Source organism: Vicugna pacos, chromosome 4 (genome assembly GCF_048564905.1).
Source record: "Vicugna pacos chromosome 4, VicPac4, whole genome shotgun sequence".
In the NCBI taxonomy this organism is placed as follows: Eukaryota; Metazoa; Chordata; class Mammalia; order Artiodactyla; family Camelidae; genus Vicugna; species Vicugna pacos.
The window spans coordinates 76530393-76554227 of NC_132990.1; the positions used below are offsets into that span (position 1 = coordinate 76530393).

The 23835-nt window shown below is 43.8% G+C and overlaps 1 protein-coding gene and 1 long non-coding RNA gene across 4 annotated transcripts in view; one reads left to right on the plus strand and one right to left on the minus strand.

Annotated features, from left to right (window-relative positions):
* Positions 1-20939, plus strand: GTF3C4 (general transcription factor IIIC subunit 4). Of its 3 annotated transcripts, XR_012072328.1 has the most exons (6): positions 1-552; positions 6433-8259; positions 10673-10803; positions 13518-13606; positions 15013-16069; positions 16423-20939. XR_012072328.1 is itself a non-coding variant. In XM_006216598.4 (5 exons), the coding sequence occupies exons 1-5, from the start codon at positions 208-210 to the stop codon at positions 15075-15077; spliced, it is 2457 nt and encodes an 818-aa protein (XP_006216660.2). In that variant the 5' UTR covers positions 1-207; the 3' UTR covers positions 15078-20939. The 3 variants fall into 3 exon arrangements, 2 of the variants coding, with proteins under 2 accessions (XP_006216660.2, XP_072816458.1); XM_006216598.4 differs by having other exon boundaries at positions 15013-20939; XM_072960357.1 differs by lacking the exons at positions 10673-10803; positions 13518-13606; positions 15013-16069; positions 16423-20939 and adding an exon at positions 8374-9356 and having other exon boundaries at positions 72-552.
* The window catches only part of LOC140696190 (uncharacterized), a 22256-nt gene continuing 6863 nt past the window's right edge, over positions 8443-23835 (minus strand). Inside the window, exons 2-4 of the long non-coding RNA XR_012072329.1 lie at positions 14399-14541; positions 9890-10027; positions 8443-8903 (exon numbers count right to left, since the gene is read on the minus strand). This is a non-coding gene — a long non-coding RNA (uncharacterized lncRNA). The remainder of the gene's footprint in view (positions 8904-9889; positions 10028-14398; positions 14542-23835) is intronic.

Below are 23835 nucleotides of genomic sequence, written 5' to 3' on the forward strand. Positions count from 1 at the left end.
TTTAACAGGCAGTGCCTTGGCCACCTGGCAGGGCTGGGTCGCCTAGCAACAGCGGGGTCCTTCCTGGCTCGGCGGCGCTCCGGGCCTGAGGGGAGAAAACCGCCGCGGAGGGCGCTGGGGGCCCGCGGCCGCGGTACCGGAGGCGGCAGCGGGACGGCGACACGGCATTAACCCGCCCGCGGATCCGGCCTTTGCGTCTGAGGAGAGATGAACACGTCCGACAAGGCCCGGGTGGGGCCCGCGGCCAGCCGGCCTCCTCCGCCCGAGGAGGAGGAGGGCGAGGGGGGCGGGAAGGAGCCGGCGGTGGACGCGGCCCCCGGGCCCAGCGCCGCGTTCCGCCTCCTGGTGACTCGGCGGGAGCCGGCCGTGAAGCTGCAGTATGCGGTGAGCGGCCTGGAGCCGCTGGCGTGGTCCGAGGACCACCGCGTGTCCGTGTCCACGGCCCGCAGCATCGCTGTGCTGGAGCTCATCTGCGACGTGCACAACCCGGGCCAGGACCTGGTTATCCACCGCACGTCGGTGCCCGCGCCTCTCAACAGCTGCCTCCTCAAAGTAAGTCAGCCCTGGGCTTCAGCCCCGGGGTCTCTCGTCACTCCCGGGGCCGCGTCACAGGTCCCTGGGGAATCCCGGCCCACGCCTAGTTCGGGGATTCCCCCTCCTCGCGCCCGGCGCTTAGAGCTAAGTGGTTAGGGTCGCCTTAGCTTAAAAATCAAACAAAAAACCTTCTGGCCGTTTGTTCCCAGTTTCCCAGATCACCCGCCCGGACACGCGTATATTTCGGGAGGTCCCTCTCGGAGCCAGGTTCTTCCCTCGCCCCGGCGTCTGGCTGGCTGCTGGCGCAGATTTGTTGCCTTGGTGCTTTCTGAGGCTCCACCCACTGTTGACCCAACCCCAGACCTGCCTCTGCCGTTGCTCCTATTGTCTGGGGCTTGCTCCCCGAGGCCCTTGGCTGGCTTTGTTTACTGTGATGTGCCCTCTTCTTGCGCTTCTTACACTTTGAAGAAAAAAAAAAATTGGTCCTTTCCGTTGTCTTAACAACAACTTTTTAATGAATAGTCCTTGCTTCTCATCTTGGGCAGACGGATAAATACTGGAGGTCCGTGTTAGTACTCCAGTTTTTCTTCAATAACTAAAAATCTTTGTAGAATGAAAAATAAAGCCTCTGGAAGTACGTGCAGTTCTTAAACTTTAAGCCCAAGATCTCCATGTAGATTTAGTGCTTTCAGCTTCATATTAGCGAAGTTTGCCTTCAGAACTTAAGGGTTCTTAAAGTTTTATTGTTTTATTATCGCCATTTTCAAATTCTTTTGAGTAGTAAGTTGTATTGTTCATTTTAGTGGCTTAAATGTGTAAAAACTTCACTTAAAATTTCCTTTGTAGATCGGTATGCATCTCTGTGACTATCGAAGGGTATATTCATTCTTTCAACACATATTTGAATACCACTGTGTTATCAGCCAGGCACCAACCTAGGTTCTGGAAATAGAGCATTGTACAAAACAAAGTCCTTGTCCTCATGAAGCTTGCATTCTTTTGGCAAGTCACGAGCAAATAACAATGTGATATCAGGTAGTGATAAGCACTGTAAATATATGTATCTGTGTACAGAGAACGTGTCTGTGAAAGTGAAGTTAAAAAAAAACTCTTAGTCTGCACAGCCATTTAAGATATGGATTATTAACTGTGGGTAGGGTGCAAGGAACCCACACCACTTTTTAGCATACATACTTATTCACGTTTTAAACTGATAATTTGATGTTGAGTTAGATCATTGATAAACTTGTTTGACCTGCGCCCTCTAAGATCTTGGACAAGATGTGAACAACTTGATTCAAGTAAAAACAAATCAGATGGCCAGATGTTGGTAATGCTATGAAACTGAGAAACACTCAAGGAGGGAGGCAGAACAAAGGGGTTTTAAAAGGTCTGTCCTCTGCTGGAAAGGAACTTACTGCTGCTAAGGATGTTCATATGACACATCAGCTAGAGAACATTTTAAGTGTATCTCGATATAGTAAAGATTTAATACTGTAGCAGAGAGAATTTAAAGAAAGAAAGGAATAGTGAGGTGGTGTTTATCAGGTAAGGTTATTTGGTGGTGACTCTGCAGCAGACCTAAAAAAAGGTCGGATTTGGGTTGTAAGAGGAAGGGAGGAGAGGGTCATCCATATGGCAGGAGTGGGATGCTCATCTCATGCACATACATGTAAGTCAGGAACGTTAACCTGCTGTTGTTTTGTGTAAATAATGATGGATCAACAGGTGAGTCTCTTCTAGAGAGTCAGAGAAAGGAAGGTGAGGCCGATTTGGGAACTTTGAAGGTCAGTCTGAGGAGGCTGGCTTCAATCTTGGAAGCCCTAAAGTGCTGTTACAGTATCCTAAACACGGACTGACCTGGTATGTATGGGTCAGGAGTATGAATCTGGCTGCACTAGAGGCAAGAACATGATTGTTGGAATCAATATAAAACAGGGTTAAGAGATTGGGCTTTGGCAACAGATAGCAAGATAAGCCTATTTTTAAAAGGACGATAATAAATTCTATAAATAGAGGATAAAAAAATCTCTTGATGAGAATTTTTGGAAGAATAAGTTAAACACATGTACTTATATGTGTACATACCTATACACATGTACACATGTATAGTCAGTACAGTTCCTGGCAGCCCGTAAATGCTCGAGTTAAAAAATAGTCATGCAAGTATGAAGGAGGGAGTCTGGAGTAATGCTCTGGCTATGAACATAAAGATATCTGTTGTACTGTATTCTGATAAAAATTTGACTCTGTCATTGGTTCCACAACTGGCAAATGAGTAGTAGGAAATCTTTATATATTCCTCTAATAATTGGTGGCTTTCCTGTAATTAAGTAGTGGCATCTTCCCCTTCTGTACTGATTTTTGGTATTTGCCTCACACAAACCATCTATCAGTTAGCAGTCTTATTAAACTAACTGTGCCTGGTGAGTGAATGCTGAGTTGTCCCTGCAATTCTAAAAGAGGCCTCTGTGGGAGAAAACTGGAGTAATGGTAGGAATGTAAAGAAGTCTGTATCTGTAGTTTGATGTCACTGCCCATTGACAATCCCTAGGGATTTAGTTCCACTCAGTACTGTCCAGCTTGCCTTTGCTCTAACACAAAACATGGACATTCTGCCACCTAGATCACAGTTTTAGTGCATACAGCTACGAGAATGCTAGATGTTAAATCTCTTTGAAGCTTTTGCTCCATGATTGTTACTTAGATTATGAATTTCTTAAGAAAAATGCACCGTTAAATAATAATTCAAATATTGTGTTACTTGCAAGTTACTGTTCAGGGTACTGAGGTTATGATATAAAGGTGAATGATATAAATCTGAAAAGCAGTAAAATGGTGATTTAAGAAAAAGTTGCAATTTCTCTTCCCATTAGACTGCTGACTTAGTGAATCATATAATTGTATACAGTTAGAAATTCTAATAATATATGCATAACTAATTTTATTTGTATCAATTGTTAGGAACGTTAGCAATATTAACTCCATCTGCTACATTAAGTTAAATAACTATTGCCTGTCTTTGGAATCATATTCCTGGCCTAAAGAAGCTTACTATCTAATAACTTCAAATGAGTTTTTATATATTAGATGCTCAGTCAGTTCATAGCTATTAGTTGTAGTAGTAGCCAGCTGGAAACAGGGTAGTGCATAATTAAATGATTGGCTGGGGGCTGGCCTCTGGGAGCTGGACTCACTAGTGTGCTCCCTGGACATCTGAGTTCTTGTTTTGATTTGTTAACTAGTTTTGTGATATGGAGAGTTGGGGTGAGGTGCAGTAGGGTAATTCAAACTACCTAAGATACTAGAAATTACTGCACAAACCCTAAGGATTTTCCCTACTGGTCGACATCCACGCTGCTCTCCATCCTATCAAGGATTCGTCCTGCAATGAGTAGGACAAGGCGTGAGCTTCATTTCATCCTATGCTGCTGTTTGGGGTTACGCATTCTGTACGTTGACATCCAGTTCTGTAGAAGCTTTCATTGTAGAGGATTATCCCAGTCTGAGGATTATTGCTTAGTTTACAGCATTACAGGATTTGGTGAACAGTTTTATATCTACCCTTCATTTGGTGGACAGCTTAATTCCTGTCTATCCTGCATTGTACATATTTTTATTAGGTCTCATTAACATTTACTTAATCCTCAGAGAGTATTAATAATTGTCATCATAGCTAACATTTATTGAGTGTTTATTAATATATGCTTTACATATATTGACTTAATTAACCTTCCTACTTCTGTGAGACATGTATTATTATTCCCTTGATAAATTAGGAAATTAAAACCCAGAAGGTTTAAACAGTTTGCTCAGGGTCACAGAGCTAGAGTGTGATAGAGCCAGGGTTTGAACCCAGGCAGTCTGGCATCATAACACAGATTTTCAGTCAAATTTTATCTACGCATACAAAGCTCTGGGCTTTGATTAGTATTGTTTTATTAACAGGCTAGGCAGCAACACCTCTATTTAATTGGAATTTCCAGGTTGTATTTCTCCAGCATGTCCAAGAGACCACCTTAAATGCCTTTCTAAAATCAATATACTATTGTGCTGAGCACTGGAATTTGACACAACATTGCAAAATGATTATAAATCAATAAAAAATGTTAAAAAATAAAAAATAAAAAAAATAAGATCGATATACTGCTTAAGACACCACTTCCAGAATATTATTTAGGATAATAAAAGATGACCCCCCCCCAAAAGGTTCTATTTTTAAAAAATAACTTAACTCTTCAAGTATAACTGTAAGGATAACTCTGATGTAAGCCTCTACAGTAGTTCCCTGGCTCTAACTCTTGAAAGGGGAATAATGTATAATATATAACATTTCCAAAATTTATTTGGTTACAGAACTCTTTCAACGGACAGTTTAGGGGAGGGATGGCCTGTTTAACACACATTAGAAAAAGTATTGTAATTCATTTGTTGGACTTTATAGCTACCTTTCATTTTATATGCTTGTTTATTCTGTGATCTAGCAGTTGACTATTTGTTGCACTCTGGTTTTGTGACACATTCCTGGTTGTCCAAGCTTTATCAAGGAGTGTAATGGTTCTGAGTTCATCTTCCCAGTTCTTTCTGTATCCTGGAGTGGAATTCCTCTGGGCTTGGGGACTTAAACTCACTTAAAATGACTTTATCATAGCTGTATATATCTTAGGATTTAATTCCTTTTTAATCATGCTTATTCTACCCCTTCCAGTTTGAAGATCAGCCTCTATGTAAAGGAAGATTGACACTAAAAAGGAGTCGAAAGATTCTGCTTTCTCTCTCTGTTACCCGTTTCTCTACAGACAGTGGGTCAAGTCCTTTCTTCTTCCTGCTTCCATCGGAACAGAAATCGTATTTTAATTGACCCCCTGCTCTTTTCTGACTTTAGCCTTCCTGGATATTTTCTTATGGCCCTGAATCACTTTCTTTTGGTCATTTATTTCTTCCTCCATCTTTAATGGCCCTTTAAAATCTTCTTAAAAAGCTCACCGTCGTACAGCTAGATACTAAACAAATAGCACTGCTGATGTATGTTATGAACCTGGAGGAGGGAGAGATGAATGAAAGCTAGCATGATCTCAGAAGACCTCATGGAGTTTGACCTGGAAGGATGAATGGGATTCAGATAGGAGGAAAGAGAGCATTTTACACAAGGGAGCCAGGAAGGCTGTGGGAATGTTCAGGGAAGAGCAAGTAGTCTAATGAGAGTGAACATTATCCTATAGAATCAGTGGGACTTGGCTCTCAGCATCTTTGTAAATGAAATTTCAGATAGAAAACTCAAAGCTGGCATTGGTATTGCAAAGATACTGTTAAAAATCGGCACATCTAATTTTATCAAAGATACATACAGATTTACATTTTTTCATGACTTCTTAAGTCCTTTATTGTTTTGTGAGTGGTTCAGCAGAATGCTCTGACTCTTCAGAATCCAGTGCATCTCCATCATTGCTCCTCCTTATGTCAATTTTGAAAAGAATGTAGGAACCAGGCCATGAGTAATAGCAACATTTATTCTGACCCTTAAAAAAAATTGCCATTTTCTGAGTAAATGCTCATTTGGTTTTAGACATGTTCTTGATCTTTTTTAAAAAAATTATTTTGTTTATTTTGGTTTTTTTCAACAGGGAGGTAATTAGGTTTATTTGTTTATTTACTTAAATAGAGTGACTAGGGGTTGAACCCAGGACCTCATGCGTGCTAAGCACACGCTCTACCACTGAGCTGTAGCCTCCCTCCAATTCTTGACCTTTTAAATGCATGTCATACCAAAATTAACAGAATTGATATAAAATTACTGTGTATGTTAACATGAATCAGTTAATTCACCCTACGCAATGTAAATACATTCCTCTTAGAATGAAATATTTATCTGATAGTTGTTGTCTCCCTTATTTTCAGGTGGGCTCAAAAACAGAAGTTGCTGAGTGTAAGGAGAAATTTGCCACCTCCAAAGACCCCACAGTCAGTCAGACTTTCATGTTGGATAGGGTGTTCAACCCTGAGGGGAAGGCGTTGCCACCAATGAGAGGATTCAAATACACCAGCTGGTCCCCCATGGGTTGTGATGCCAACGGCAGGTGCCTCTTGGCAGCACTGACCATGGACAATCGCCTGACCATCCAGGCTAACCTCAACAGACTGCAGTGGGTCCAGCTGGTCGATCTGACTGAGATTTATGGAGAACGTCTTTATGAGACCAGTTACAGACTCTCTAAAAGTGAGGCCCCAGAAGGGAATCTCGGGGACTTTGCTGAGTTTCAGAGGAGGCACAGCATGCAGACACCAGTCAGAATGGAGTGGTCGGGCATCTGTACCACTCAGCAGGTCAAGCACAACAATGAGTGCCGCGACGTGGGCAGCGTGCTCCTGGCCGTCCTCTTTGAGAACGGGAACATCGCCGTGTGGCAGTTTCAGCTCCCGTTTGTAGGAAAGGAATCTATCTCTTCCTGCAACACGATCGAGTCTGGAATCAGCTCTCCTAGTGTCCTGTTTTGGTGGGAGTACGAGCACAGCAACCGGAAGATGAGCGGCCTCATTGTGGGGAGTGCTTTTGGGCCCGTGAAAATTCTCCCTGTCAACCTCAAAGCCGTTAAAGGCTACTTCACTCTGAGGCAGCCTGTCGTCTTGTGGAAAGAAATGGACCAGTTGCCAGTACACAGCATCAAGTGTGTCCCATTGTATCACCCTTACCAGAAGTGTAGTTGCAGCTTAGTGGTGGCTGCCAGAGGATCCTATGTGTTCTGGTGTCTTCTTCTGATCTCCAAAGCAGGTCTGAATGTTCACAATTCTCACGTCACAGGCCTTCACTCGCTGCCCATCGTCTCCATGACGGCGGACAAGCAGAATGGAACGGTGTATACTTGTTCCAGTGACGGCAAGGTGAGGCAGCTGATTCCCATCTTCACAGACGTCGCGTTGAAGTTTGAGCACCAGCTGATTAAACTCTCAGATGTGTTCGGCTCGGTGAGGACACACGGGATAGCAGTGAGCCCCTGCGGCGCGTACCTGGCCGTCATTACAACCGAGGGCATGGTCAATGGCCTCCATCCCGTTAACAAAAACTACCAGGTTCAGTTCGTTACTCTGAAAACCTTTGAAGAGGCAGCGGCTCAGCTTCTGGAATCCTCAGTTCAGAATCTCTTTAGGCAGGTAGATTTAATAGACCTAGTACGCTGGAAGATTTTAAGAGACAAGCATATCCCTCAGTTTTTACAAGAAGCTTTGGAAAAAAAGATTGAAAGCAGTGGGGCCACCTATTACTGGCGTTTCAAACTCTTCCTCCTGAGGATTTTGTATCAGTCGATGCAGAAAACCCCTTCAGAAGCCTTGTGGAAACCCACACACGAGGACTCAAAAGCCTTACTAGTGGACTCGCCCGGGATGGGCAATGCTGACGATGAGCAGCAAGAAGAAGGCACGTCCTCCAGACAGGCGGCCAAGCAAGGCCTTCAGGAGAGGAGCAGGGAAGGTGACCCAGAGGACCCCACAGATGACTCCCTCACTCCGTCTGGAGATACTGGAGGCCGAGAGCCAATGGAAGAGAAACTCCTTGAGATCCAGGGGAAAATCGAAGCCGTGGAGATGCACTTGACCCGGGAGCACATGAAGCGAGTCTTAGGAGAAGTGTACCTGCACACCTGGATCACAGAAAACACCAGCATCCCCACCAGGGGCCTCTGTAACTTTTTAATGTCTGACGAAGAGTATGAGGACAGAACAGCTCGGGTAGGTGTTTGTTAACAAAACACTGAAACTGTGAGAAGACTGCTTTCTTCATGAGAAAGGAATGGCCTAAATTTAATTTGTAAAGCTCAACTTCTTCTTTGACTTTTTTTTTAGGTAATTAATTGGCACGAGGTGCAGGAGAATAAATAGGAAACATGGATTAATGCAGAGGACATACGCGTATCACACAAAGAATATTTCATTCTTACTCTCACTAAGGCTTTGATTGATATGCAAGGTTCGGGAGGTTTCCGGGCCATGGATGAGCTCCAGGAGGCTGCGTTTAGCAGAGTAGGTTGTGATGGGGCAGTCACCACAGGGGCAGTGTGGTGTGCCCCCCGCCTCTGGAGGGCGGGAGGAACTTGGCAGGGACTGTTCTGTTTGGAAAGACTTGAGGAGGTCGTCTGATTTAGTCTAGAAGGGCATGTAAAGTAAACATGATTATTTGTGGTATTTTTGCAAAAACTAGGTGTAACCGTTATTTTGATGTTAGAACAATCTTACAGTGTTACCCAAAACGTGTTTCACAGAATTCAGGTTCGCTGATAGAACACTAGGGCTCCACACATGGAGGAAGACCATGTACTCCATACTCCTCCTAAAGGTTCCCAGTGTGCATCATCCTTTAAGGGTTCCGGGAATTCCTATAGGAAAGAAACCGTGTAACTTTGTGTAGCTCACCAGGTTATCCAGGCTTATTAATCAGGGATCCTGAGCTAACAGCATCTAAAACCCTGAAGAACTGTGTTTCAAGGAACATCCTGTATACTAAAATACTTAAAACCACGGACACCCGTGGTCCTTTTTATTCTGAAGATAGACACTTACTCTCACTACCAACAGTCTTACTTAACATATTAACTGAAAGCAATAAATCCACAGGTCTTCATGTCTAATGTTAAACTATTTACAAACCACTTGTATTTTCTTGTTGGAAAGTGTGTGTGTGTACGTATGTATATGTACATACACCCCTAAAATTATCGCCTAAGGATGTATTTGCAATAATCTCAAGAGTAGTTAAGATGTACTGTTTATATAACTGATTTTTCATCTTTGAAAGTCAACTTTTATAAATTGTTTCATTGTGATCTGAATTGTTTGGAAGAGTTTTCTGGTTATCACTGTTTCATAGGCCCCAGCAGGGATATTATAAGCCTGAAATACTAGCATTTTAGGAAATTTGTAATGGTAGTTGGTTGGTAATGATTTAGAATAATTGCCGAGGTGCGACATGAGCATGGAAAGCTATGTTTAGCATAGTTCTTGGTTCCACCAGAGCCAATTTAAAGAAGGAAAGATTGTACTCTGCCCATCTGCAGCAACTGAGTTTTGATTGAAAACAACACGTTTCATGTTTTAAAATCCCACTGTGTGCCTTAAATGAATCTTCTCGAACCTAGTACTTTGGTTGTCCCTGCTGTAAAGGACCATAAATTAGAATTCTCAAGGCCAAAAAAGGTCAAAAGTGAATGGGTTTGAAGTTTGTAAATTACATGCAGAGTAGGTAAGACACACTTCTGCACTACTGATGCCCTTCAGAACTTCAGTGAACCCATTTTAGTGACGGTAGACTTGAGTTCTTCCACAAGAGCTGAAGTGTAAATGGGTTAAAACTGAAAGACATTACCTGCTAGTGAGACGAGGAGGCTCTTGAGGATCAGTGCTTCCCACGCCTCCCAGTGATAGAGCTGGGAAAGGTTTTTTCCAGCAAAATAATGAAGCAGATTGGAGTTTTTCAGATTTCCGTCATTAAAGTGGTGCAACCCTAATAAGTGAAGCAGAGGAGGAAACGAAGCTGAAGTCAGGCCAAGGCCTGGAGCTCGCCCCGCCTGCCCCCCCCCCCCCAGAGGGTCCTGCGCGGAGTCGGTGGGTCTCAAGTTGCAGGCCAAAACTGGATTGGTCACGGGTCTTTGGGCCATCAGAAGGGGAAATTATTATTTTTCAATCCTGATGATCTTTTTACTTTGTAAACCCTTCTTAAAGAGTAGACATTTCCGTAGTTCTACGAAGTTAGTATTTCACATGATATTTTGCCTAAGAGGTTATGCTTTTCTCTCTGAAAGTCAGAACATCATGAAGTGTAGCTAAGTGTCCTTTGTCTTCTGACAGAACTCTGAAGTCCTTATTTCAGGAGCAACTAAAGGCAAGTAGTAAGATTTGGGTTTCCAGAACAGTTTTTCCTTTAGTGGGGATAGTTCACGAGGTACCTGCATGAATTTATTTGCTTTTACTCGGCCAGGTGACACAACGTGATGGTCTAGCTTTTTTACTTTCCAGACTCCGCGATGGGCCTAAGTGGAGGAGCAGGGCTCCGGTCTTGTGTAAGATACTGCATAGTGTCCCACTTCTCTTTTGTATCTGGAAGCCCTGTGCTCACCACAAAACATTGCTGACTGCCCTGTGTTACTAGGTGCTGATCGGACACATCTCAAAGAAGATGAACAAGCAGACGTTCCCCGAGCACTGTAGTTTGTGTAAAGAGATCTTGCCGTTCACAGATCGCAAGCAGGCAGTCTGCTCCAATGGCCACATTTGGCTCCGGTAAGCTGCTTTTGCTCCTTCGTCACTTTCATGCAGCACAGACCACCGTGAAGTGTTCATCTGAAATCGATGTTGCCCATGCCATTAGGTTGGAGAGAAGCTGCTGCTATAAAACCTGGTGTGAGCTTGTTGTTTTTTCTTGTGGTCAGTTTGACTAAAGTAGGATACCCTTTAAAGAGAGGGTTTTTTTTTTTTACTGCTTAACATATGTAGGGATTTCTTTCTTTATTTTGATAATACTGTTTTGCTCTAAAGTAGCACTAAATTTTTAAAAATCATTATTACCAAAGCAATACCTGTTAAAGTTAATAGAATGGAAGGTGCTTATGTACTTTGTTTGGCTTAACTTTGTAACAAAAGGTGGAGGTCTTTCCTCCTTCTCCCCCCTGGGTCTCACTTTAAGTGGGAACCTTGAGGCTGCCTCATTATATGGCCTGTGGGCTGCGTTTGGCACGGGCTCCTCCCCCTCAAAGCTCTCTTATCACCTGGCGTCCTGGCCCCTGTCTCCTAGATGTCCGTGTCTGGACCTGTTTCTCTTCTGGCAGCACTCTCCCCTGGCTGTCGCATATCCTCTGTACACTGGGAACTTAAACCTGCCACTTTAACCCGAATCTCTCCCCCTCAGTCCAGACTTCATATTTAAGTACCTGCTCAGTTTCTCTGTTTAGAAGTTTAATAGGCATTTCAGACTTGGATCCAGACGTTTCTCACTCCCTCCACCCCTGGCCCAGGGCACCGTCGTCTCTTGCCCAGATCATTACAGTTGTCTCCCAGCCAACCTTCCTGTGTCTTTCCTTCCCCCTCCAGCCTGTTCTAAGCAGGGCCGAGATTGTCAGCTCACGTCACCCCTCTGCTCAGAACTCCAGTGGCTGCCCATTTCTGATGAGCAGAAGCTAAAATCCTTTCAGACCACACAGCCTGGCCCCCGTCCCTTCTCTGACCACATATGCATTTCTGCATCTTGCTAACTTCACTCGGGGTGCACTGGCCTCATTGCCCCTCAGGTACACGAGGCACCCCTTCCACCCCGGGCCTCTGCACTGGCAGTTCTCTCTGCCCGGACTGCTCGTCCAGCAGGTGTCCACATGGCTTTCTCAAGTGTCCCTTTATCAGTTAGGCCTTCCTGGCCATGCGACTTAAAATGGCACCACCTGACGACAGCCCCCTTCCCCCTCCCCCCGTAGTCCTCTTCCCTCTCCCTTGCTTTATTTTCCTCCTCAGCAGTTACCACCATTGATTTTTGTACGTTCTGTTTTTCTCCTCCCTCTGGAATAGAAAGCTTCACGAAGGCAGGGAGTTTTGTGGTTTTGTTCATGGCTCTTTCTGGAACATTGCCTGGCACATAGTAGGCACTCACTAAATTTTTTAAATTTATTTTTAACAGAAACAGGATTGGGCTACAAATAACTATCTTGACAACTTGCCAATTCTTTTATCAAAGTGTTGTGGCCGTTTCCCACATCAGTGCATAGATCCATTCTTAGCAGCTTTAGAGTTTTCCGTTGTACGGATGTTCCATTATTTACTCCCTTATTGATGGATATTTGGATTTTTTCCAGTCTTTATTGGTTCTTATACTTTTTCTAATTTGTTCAGACTTTTTTTTTAAAGGGGAGGACAGGAAACAAGCTTCTAACAACCAGCACTGTTTGGCACTGCCAGTGTGCCAGGCACTATTCTGAGCAACACACACATCCTGAGTTACTGTGTCCTCACAACAGCCACACGTGGGGCACTGTGATTGTTTCCATCTTTACAAATGAGGAAACTGGGGCCTGGGAAAGTCCAGTAATTTGTCCAAAGTCACACAGGGGGACGTGGCAGAGCTGAGAACCCGTCATTCTGGCTCCAGATTTTGTATGTGTAACTGCTACACATTGTTGCCTCTCAGACGGCTTTTTTCACATTTTTCATTTTTGCTGATTGAAGTTAGTGCCAGAATCCCCAGGTGAGGGTGGGTACTTGCTCTCACTCAGGTATTACCGCCCTTCCTGTGCACCCAGGTCTGTACTCAAGGTAAACCTACCTGGAATTTCTTCCCCCAACCGCCCTTCCTCTTCGTATTTTTCACTCCTTAGTTGCTCAGCTTAAACACTTACCTTTCAAAAAACCTTCCCGCAGAAGCCAGGTGCGCTGTCGGCCTTCTCACTGCTCCACCTTCCCTCACTTGTCTGCTCCTGGAAGCTGCTCAGTGCATGGTCACTGGGTGGAAGGGAACCCGTGCACTTTGGTTCATGGCTCTTCTTTTTTTGCACCATTAATTTTGTCTTCTATATCTGTCAGGTTTTCCCCACTGTAGATTCTTAAAGATAGTGCCTAATCTCAAAAGTCACTAACAAGAATAATTTCCGGTATAATACAAAATCAGGTTTTTTTAACATACCAAAAATTCAAAGCACAACGAGATATAGACAGACTAAATTCTTTCCCAGTGCTGCAAACATGGTGGCAGAAAAGGAGCTGCAGTGACTGGATGAGAAGTTTTGTGCCTCTTGGTTCAGAAGCCCAAGACAGACACTTTTACTAAGTGTGGGCTGGTGCGGGTCTGGCCGTCTTGGTGTGCAGAGGGAGACATCGTGGCCGTGAACTTGCGAGCTGGTTTTGCCCTCTACTTCGTTAACTTGCGGGCTTAGGACAGCCGCCTGTGGTGAGTCCCCCGGCGCTGTGCTGCTGCCCTGCTGGTGGGACTGACGATGCACTCCGTCCACTTTCAGGTGCTTTTTAACCTACCAGTCCTGCCAGAGTTTGATATACAGAAGGTGTTTGCTGCATGACAGCATCGCCCGCCACCCAGCGCCGGAAGGTGAGTGCTTTCCCACCTCGGGCAGATGAGCTTGCGTCCGCGGGCTCCGTGCTGCTTAGCCCTGTGCTGCTTAGCCCTGTGCCATCGGGGATGGTGGGCAGATCCATCCCGCTCTATACTGTATTATGAAGCCACAACTAAGTAAAAAATGACCATTGGAATATGTCGTGTTAGCGTACACACGGCATTTTGGTATGTAAGTTGGGCTGCAGTTTATTGTTTTGTCACTGCAAGCAAATTATCCATTCAAAGAAAGTCATCTTGTTTTAGATGACATATATAGGTCGTATTTGAATGAAAACTCTGCAGATGGTAGCGTATCCAAAGGCGGCACTGCCAACACAGCGATGGGGTCGCACCTGCAGTCTTTCTTCCAGGAGACATGGGGGTGGTGTTTTTCTGTTGGTCAGTGTTCTCTCCCTGATAGCCCCAGCGTCAAAGCCCACATTTCTGAAGTGACTAGCTGGGAATAAGACTGTAGACACGAGCAGGGGATTAGTGGTTTAAATAGTTCCATGAATGTCCATTTATGACCTGAGGTTCATTAACGTTACACTCACCAGATCAGCGAAGAGACACAGTGTGACAGTTATGTACATTTGGGGGTAATACTTGGTCTCAAGTAAAACCAAACATTCCATGTAAACTACACCTTTATTGATTTTTGCTCTAAACTGGCCGAAGCGCTCTAATTCTGAGAAGGAGGTATATCAGCAGCTTGTGTGCTAACTCTTTATTATGGAAAATACAATCATAAAAGTAGAGAAAAGAGTATAGGAAACTCTTACGTACCCATCGTTTAACTTCGGAAATTTCCAACTGATGACCTCTCATGTTTCATCTATAGTCCTCCGGCCTTCCCTTCTCTTACTGGATTACTTTGAAACAAATTTTAGGGAACTTCTAAGCACTCCTTGCAGTTGAGAGTTGGTATACTATTTAGACAGGAAATCAGGAGAAGATTAAAACAAATTTAAGAAAAAGACACGCTGACTGACTTTGAGCTGAGCTACATAGAGTTTCTGGGGAGAACGAGGGTCTGGGAGAGCTGCAGAGCGCTAAGCAGTGAGCAGAGCGTCCGCAGCCGGAGGGGACTTTTCAGAGCAGGAAGAGGTGTTGACACAGTGTTGCCAGGTTTTTCCTTCTTCAAAGTAACACGTTTTAAAAGTGTTACTGTAATTTTATGAGCATTTTAACATTAACCATGTATGATAGATACACTCCCAGAACAAAGTATAGTCCTTTCTTTAAAGTCTCGTTTACAGTGTTGCAGTGAGGTGCTTTGTCCAGGGACACAGAGCTGGGACCAGATGCCCACCTCTTGGCACTGGTCCATCCAGGGCTCATCCCATTTGGACTGCCTTTTCTGAAGTTAACACTTAATACTAATTGTCTTACTTTTGCAGATCCTGACTGGATTAAGAGATTGCTGCAAAGCCCCTGCCCCTTCTGTGATTCTCCTGTCTTCTGAATGTCAGTGACGGGAAGACAGGAAGGGCACATGCTCTGTATAGAAGATGCCCTCCAGCCGGGAGGGACCGGGTGCGTGGGAGGAAGCCCGGCCTTCGCGGCAGGAGAGGTGCTCTTCATGACTGTAAATGGGGCCCTGGGAACTGCCTGCTGAAGTGCAGTCTCCATCTCCAGGGACTAAAGGATATCTTTAGAATGACGGAGTGTGGAGATTTTAAGTCATTTTGAGATGAACATTAACTCCCCACTCCTTACTCAGTGAGGAACACTTATTTTTCAAGTGTCTTGAAGTGGCTTGAACAAAACGCATGCCCTTTCATTTCTCAGAGAGGACAACCTCTTCTAGGGAGTGTGGGTAAGGGCCTGCCTGGGCTGAGTTAGGCTTTCATCCCGGCCTTGGTCTGGAACTGCCATGTGGCTCCAGAGAGTTTCCGTGACCTGGTACGTGGCATTCGGTGTTCCAGCAGATACAAAAAGTGTCTAAAACAGCACGTGGGCCGGATATTTTGTTCTCAACAAATAGGCACAGATCTGCATCCTGCCAATTCCTGTTTTTCATGGATATTGAAAACATTTTCTTAAAACTACATATTTTTAAGAGGTTGAAGCCAAGACTAGAGTTGGTTTTAATGTGTCAAAAGATCAGGTGACTCTTACAGGTTAACAATTGCGACTCATTTTTAACGATCTCTGCCATGTCATCAGATCTCCTGCCTCCGGCTCCTTAATGTGCATGAGGATGTCAAGTATTCCAGTCCACCTGCATCTCATCCCTGCTTCAGACTTAACTGTGATGACTGGGAGAGATTTGTACATAGAGGAAAAAGAATATTTTCTCCTTTTAGTATTAAATTAAAACACTTAGTATTTCTAATGTTGACATTTCCAGACATTTCATTTATATCCCATATAGTGTGCACAGGATCTATCTAGAGACTTCCAGAAAGAGACGGACCACTCAGACGTGCGGACGCTTGAGCTCTGGTGCGGCAGGTGTGTGCAGCTCTGTTGACCAGAGCCTGGAGATTCCTTCTCTCTGCAAAGGTCCTTGATATTTATAATACAGGTATTTTCCTGTGGGCTGTTAAGAGGAGATACTAGGCATTAATTGGTCTTAAAACCTGGGATTAAAAATAGACATTCTGGAGCTACAGTGTTGTTGGATTTTTAAAATAAGTATCCTAGGGATTGGTGCTAACTACCAGGGCTGCAATGCACGCATCTTAAAGGGTGCATATTTCTGGAAAGTTGGATGGGAAATACAAAATGTGAAATTCTAGCTCATACTACACACTATTTTGCCTTTATTCTAACACTTATTACTGCTTTTATTTTTGTATCCTTAGTGAAAGGTCCTCTGTCCTCACTTGAGAAACGCTGTCATTTGCAGGACGCAGCACGCGTGTAGTGCTCTTCCCCGCTCTGCCCCGTGGGCTGGAGACAGGAGCCCTTAAGAGGCACTTCCAGTCTGGTTTGAAATGTCTTTGTTTCTCAGTTTTTTGTTTTTGTCCCCCGTGTTTAATTCTGTACTTGCTGAGTCTTCTGCTTATCTTTTTCATTTTTGTGGTAATTTCAAGGATCATGTTTATCCAGGTCTAGCGTGTTAAATTGATTGTCAAGGAGGAGAACCAGGCAGCATTAAGATCATGAATAACACAACTCAGAGAGCGGTGCAGCTGTGGTCGTTTGTGCCAAGACCTGTTTCACTTTATCATAAACATGACAGTGAAGACTGCGATCACGTCAAGGACTTACTGCAGTTTTCATAGTCACGGCATGCTTGGGTTCACTTGTTTCTTTATTCCTAATCAGAGGTAGTAGTTGATTTGTTCTTATGAGGGGATTTTTTGCTGCTGCCACTTAAAACTTACATTAAGTTTTTATTTAAAGCAGTTATGCATTTTGGGAGAAAATTTGACTCTCAGGAGTTAACTAAAAAGGATCTCCCAAATTCTTTTGTATGTCTGTGTAGGAATAAACATGGCAACTGTTCTACTAGAACATGGCTTCTGTCTGCATGGGGCTGGGCCCCCTGGCGTTCTTCAGACTCTGAAATCCAGCCAACACCTGCCTCAGCCCAGATTTCCCCACATGGAGTTGGGAGCCCTCACTCCCTTCCCTCGTACCCCCCACTCTGGCGGTTAACCCATGGACCTGTGAGCACGGGAGATTTTCAGTTACTGGTAGCATCACAAACAGAGTGCCGTTCTGACTGTCACTAAGGGTCAGCATACCTGGTGACAGCATGCTGACCTGTGAAACCTTGAAGGGTGGAGTGACACCAGAAGCTTCAGACCAGTTGCCTGGTTCACACTTCCTGTACGTACCCTCTGCACCTTCCTAACACCTGCCTGACCTGTTTAAGGGCTTTCAGGTTTATTTCCACTGTCACTGTCTCCACGGGAACAGGAGAGGTGGCAGAAGTGATGTCACCACTCTGCATTAAGGCGCAGGAGCGCAGGTCCTGTACCACTAGACCTTTGAAGCTACGACACTGTTGCATTTTGGGACTCTGATATCCACACCTGCATCACATCTTCTCTGTCTAGGGTTAATTTGTTCCTACTATTCTAGATCAGAAGTTGATAGCTTGTTACACTTGATATTCATGATGAAATCCTCATGTGTCCACTGCCCAGACTTCGGGCAGCCTCTGCCTACTGTTGTATCTGCCACAACTACCCATTATTTTTCAGTGTCAGAAGTTACTAGAACCCCCGGCAGAGCTCGCGGCTGAGCGTGACAGTTTTCTGCCTCTCCCTCTAAGGAGTTCTGAGAGCGTTCACATTGGAGCGTGTGGGTTAGTCCTGTGAGTAGAGAGCATCACTGGTTAATTAGGTTAAAAGAATGTTAAAGGGTGATAATTAAATATTGAAATATATCTGTTGTCATTGTAATGGTGCCAGGTAAGATGCAAAAGAAATCGAGGCCAGTTGGTGTTGTCAGGCGGAACACAGCTGGTTTTACGGGGCATCTGCGGCCCTGGCAGCGTGTGTGCTGCATCAGGGTTCGGGGAGTTGCCACAGCTCCTGAAATGAAACCGGGAGTTACCATCACTGTCCGATTCCCACGGGGTCTCTCCATCCTCTGTTCCTGACCTCGCTCCCTTGCTTCTCCTTCCAGGAGACGCCTCTCCATCTCCATCCCTGCAGTTCTCTCAGCTCTGCTGGGACGCCTTCCAAGCTAGCAGATTTAATGTTTGAAAGAAAACTAGGTTTGTGACCAAATTTCTAAAGTCTAAATAGCATAGTGGGCCTCCCTTCCTAGAGGAAACTGTTAAACAGTAGCTTTTTCTTCCTAGAGGAAATATTGTCGGTTGTTAACAACTTGGTCAACTATCTGGTTTTCTTCAAAATTCTGAATTCTGATTTCCTTGTTAGAGAGCTCAACAGCTCCAGGCTGAACTTCGGGTGGAGTTTGCTAGATTTCAGCCCCTCGCTACCACCTACCCCGCACCCCGAGCTGGTTATTCCTGACGAGCAAAAACTCTGGTATATTCGAAGTCGGCAGGCCTGGATTTTTTAAGGTAAAGATAGGTTGCGCCCTTTTTCTTTCTGGGATTGGGCGGCACAAACAGCACGTAGCCTGATCGGTAGCCCGGCACAGGCTGCCCGTCTGCAGGTGCCTGCGGCCGAGGGTGGCCGTGGCCTCGCGCGCTGCCCCGCTCCCCGTGGCGTGGAGTTCAGCACTGCTGACCTCACAGCCTCTCGAGGGTCTGGCTCCTCCCCTCAGGGTTGTCGGGTTATAAAAATGCCTCTAAAGGGTCTAACTGAAGTGAGTGTTTTTACTTAAGCTATTAGTGGAAATATCAGTTGGCAGCTCAAGCAGAGTTTCAGACCAGGTCTCAAGTCTCACAGTTACTAAGCTTTGAACTACTCTTTCTTGACGCTAAAAGAGGTTTTTGGAGTTAAGATCGTCACATTTGCTAACATATCTGGTGTTCAAACTGATCTTGGAGCACGTGCGGTTTGACTGCCCTTATATTAAGTCAGATTTGCAGAGTTGTTTCTGAAGACCACTCTTGCTGTAGCGTCACTGTCCTGATGAACAGCAGGGTGTTGCAGAGGCTGTGAATGCGAGGACTCACTGGCTAGTCTGAGTCTGGCAAATAGGATGCAGCCTCCCGTCTGCATGTATGGTTTCAGACGGCTGTTTCTGAAAACTTGCTTTGGAAATACATTTAGCAGGGGAGTGACTGTTTATAAAGATGTCCTGTAAAGAAATTAAATTTGGGTATATGAATGTTTCTCCCCCAGCCTCTTTATCTGATAAGGTGATTTAGTTTTTCTTACCTTGCCTTTTCTTGAAGTTACAACTGTTCTGTAGGGAGAGTGAGGTCTACAATCTGAGGTGAGTGTATTTAGCACAGTATTACATGGTTTGCTAGAGGGTGTTGGGAGCAGCTGAAAGAGGGGGCTGATACTTGCAAACTGACGTGATAAAGGCTGTCTGGTTGAAATACTGCAAATGAGTCAGGGAGAACTGAATTTCAGAACTCTGAATCTTACAGTTACTTCTAAGGTAAAAATTTGCTTACTTCACAATCATGAAATTATGTTTCATGAAGAAAAACTCCTGTGACATGGTTACATTGGATGGTGTTGGAGGTAGTGGTAATGGCTTGGGAGCATTTCAGACTTCCATCAGTCTGACGTGTGGCTAACAAACTGGTGAGGTTTAGGGTGTTTTGTTTGGTTTTGGTACTAATGCAGAATTAAATGCAAAAAAGTGAATTATGTCTTTTTAAAGACTTTGACTCAGATTTGTACTTCAGTGTATGAAAGGAAAGTGAAAATCAACCTCGTGTACACAGAAATAAGACTATATAGAAAAATGAGTCTGTGTTGTGTATGGTGATATATTTTATGTTTACCCAATGCCTGTGCTAATCTCTGTGCTTGGCTTCAAATTATGTGTCTGTTTACATATGACATTTTCTGAAATAAAAAGAACAGGCATCTAAAAACTTAAGGTTACAGGGAGGAGATGTTTTTTTAATTCTTACCATCTGATAAGGTGGTGTGTGTGTTTGACTTTCTGTGTTTAAATGAAAAAAAAAAAACTTTTAAGAATAATAGCACGTTTTGCTTGGAACGCCCCCATCTGGAAGAATCAGCGGCTTCTCCGCATTGTGCATATGTACGTAGCATTCATTATTAGATTGTAAGCTCCTCGAGGGCAGGAACTGTCGGTCTCGTCTTGGTAGTTCCTGCAGCACCTAATGTAAGTGCCTTGCACAGAGTAGGTGCTCGCGATACAGAGAATGAGTAACTTCCCGCCACCTCGAAGAGGAAGCATGGTTCACGCTTCCCAGGGCGTTCAAAACTGCAAAGAACTGATGACCAGAGAGGGCGGAATTCTTTCCTGGGCTTGAAGCAGACCATGCTGTATCCTTAGCACCCGTTGACCTTTCCCTGAAGAAAAGCCAGTGTCCTGAGCTTTTTATCTGATACTAGGGCAGAGTTTTCTGGGGAAAGGTTGAAGTGGGAAAAACTATTGAGAAAATGAAATGGAAGTTTTGGAGGGTGTTTGTCAGATGCCACTCTGTGGGGCGACCCTATTTCAATTATTACTAGAGAAAAAGGTAGCAGATCCTCTTTCTTTACCAGTTGGCTGGTTGGCCAGTTTTCCAGTTAATGAAAGATCATTGGTTTTTAGCTTTTTCCCATTTTGGATCCCCCTCAATTGCTCTTATGATTCTAGTACTTAGAGAGTCTATTCAAGCTGCTGTGAATATCCGGTGCTGTACATAATGGCAGTTTTGTAAATGTGGAGTAACCTCAATTATGTTGTGTTTTGTATGCAGAGCCACTAGTATTGTTATCTTGGCCACTTTTTTATTCAAAATAAATAAATAACTGAATTATTTGTATATCATGTGCATATTTTATCAAGTTCACATGGTTTGTAGCAAAACTTAGAAGCCTTTTCATCCTGACCAGCACCAGCAAAGGTGGGTATCAACCCAGGCGCAGGCAGAGGAGAAGGGAGAGAACTGTGTGTGAGAGGGAGACGGCCACTAGCAAAGGCCTCAGCAGCAGTAAAGTGTGCCCTCAGTGGTTTATTCCAGAAGAAGTGTGAGGGCTGTGGGGGGAAGTGACAGCTTCAGTCGGCTGTTAGAGTGCACATCCTTAACAGTGTGAGGTCGGTAGTATCTGCTGAGGATGTAAATGAAGTGCTGAGTGCAACTTACACACTTCAGCAGCAATGAACCTGTAATTCGGACAAATCCTCCTGCCAGGAACAGTCAGAAAAGCTAAACAAACAACAAACAGGACGCAAAATTAATAACGGTTCACCATAAAATAGTAGGAAAAAAATAAGGAAATAGAAGGGACCAAAGTTGGAAGAGAAGAGGTAAAGTTGTCACTGTATACAGATGACATGGCGCTATGTATGGAAAACCCTAGCCTCCGCGTGAAGACTACTAGAGCCGATGAACAAACGCAGCGAGGAAGGAGGAGGCAAGCTAACATGCAGAAGTCGGCTGTGCTTCTTTAACAATGAAATATCAGAAGAAGAAAGCAAAGGAACAGTCCCTTTTAAAATTGCATCCAAAAAAGTAAAAGGAATAAATCTGACCAAGGAGGTGAAAGGCGTACATGTGGAGAACTACAAAATGTTAAGGAAGTTAAAGATGACTTAAAGAAACGGAAAGATACCCCATGTTCTTGGATTGGAAGAATTAATACTGTTAAAATGGCCATACTACCCAAAGCGATCTACAGATTTACTGTGATCCCTATCAAATTACCCAGGACATTTTTCACAGAAGCAGAACGAATAATCCTAAAATGTATATGGAATCACAGAAGACCCAGAATTGCCAAGGCAATACTGAAGAAGAACGAAGCTGGAGAAATAACTCAGACTTCAGACAATACTACACAGCTACAGTAATCAAAACAGCATGGTATTGGCCCAAAAACAGACATACGGATCAGTGGAACACAACAGAGAGCCCAGAAATAAACCCCAAACCCACGGGCTTAAAGTCAGTCTTCAACAAAGGAGGCAAGAATATACAATGGAGAAAAGACAGTCTGTTCAGCAAGTGGGGTTAGGAATGCTGGACAGCTGCATGTAAGTCAGTGAAGTCAGAACGCCCCACACCATACACGGTCTCAAGATGGCTTACAGACTTAAATACAAGACAAGACACTATAAACCTCCTAGAAGAAAACAGGCAAAACATTTTCTGACATAAATCTTAGCCATGTTCTCCTAGGACAGTCTACCCTGGCAATAGAAATAAAAGTAAAAATAAAGAAATGTGACCCAATTAAACTTACAAGCTTTTGCACAGCAAAGGGAACCATACGCAAAACAAAAAGACAACCGACAGAATGGGATAAAATGTTTGCAAATGATGAGACTGACAGGGCTTAATTTCCAGAACATCCAAACAGTTCAATAACAACAAAATCCCAATCTAAAAAATGGGCAGAAGACCTAAAACATTTCTCCAGTGAAGACATACAAATGTCCAATAGGCACACACAGAAGTGCTCAGTATCGTAATTATCAGAAGAATGCAAATCAAAACTGCAGTGAGGTATCACCTCACACCAGTCAGATGGCCATCATTAAATAGTCCACAAATGATTAATGCTGGAGAGGGTGTGGAGAAAAGGGAGCCCTCCTACACTGCTGGTGGGAATGTAGTTTGGTGCAGCCACTGTGGAAAACAGTATGGAGATTCCTTAAAAAATTAAAAGTAGACTTACCATATGATCCAGCAACCTCACTCCTGGGCATGTATCTGGAGGAAACTCTAATTCAAAAACATACATATATCCCAATGCTCATAGCAGCACTACATACCACAGCCAAGACATGGAAGCACCCTAAATGTCCATTGACATATGACAGGATAAAGACGCTGTATATACAATGGAATACTATTCAGCCATAAAAAATAAAATCATGCCATTTGCAGCAACATGGATAGACCTGGAGATTGTCATGCTAAATGAAGTAAGCCAGGAAGAGAGAGAGAAACACCTTATGGTATCACTTATATGTGGAATATTTTTTTAAAAAGGACACAAACTTATTTACAAAACAGAGACAGACTCACAGACATAGAAAAGGTATACTCAATACCTTGTAATGGTCTATAATGAAAAAATACAAAAAGGAATATATATATATATATATATATATATATATATTCCTTTATGTATATATACCTTCCTTTATGTATATATACCTTTATATGTATACCTTATGTATAAATGAATCACTATGCTGTACACCAGAAATGAACACATTATAAATAAATTATACTTCAATAAAAATTAAAATAGTAATACTGCTGAAAATCAAAAATTTTAAACAGTCAAAGTAAAAAGACAAATTACCTTAAAAAATCAGTAATAAGACTTACTAAAGACAACTTCTTGATGGAAATGATGAAGGTGAGAAGGCAGTGGGAAGGTGCCTTTAGAGGGGCTGAAAGAATAACTTCTAGCCTAGAATTCTGAGCTTGGAAAAAAAGTCCTTTCAGAGTGAAAGTTAGGCACTTCCAGACAAAAGTGGAAAATAACACATCACCACAGACCAGCACTGAAGGAAATTCCAAGGGTGGTGCCGGGTGGAACTAAGCTGAAGGAAGAGCACTGAGAAGGGGAGGCAGGCAGGCACAGCTGGCTGCACGAACCCCCAGAACGCCCTAGCTTCTGAAATAAGACAGGCCTGCGAGGAGTCAGGCACTTGGTTCTTTTAAGTCCTGGACCTGAACAGGAACAGACAGAATG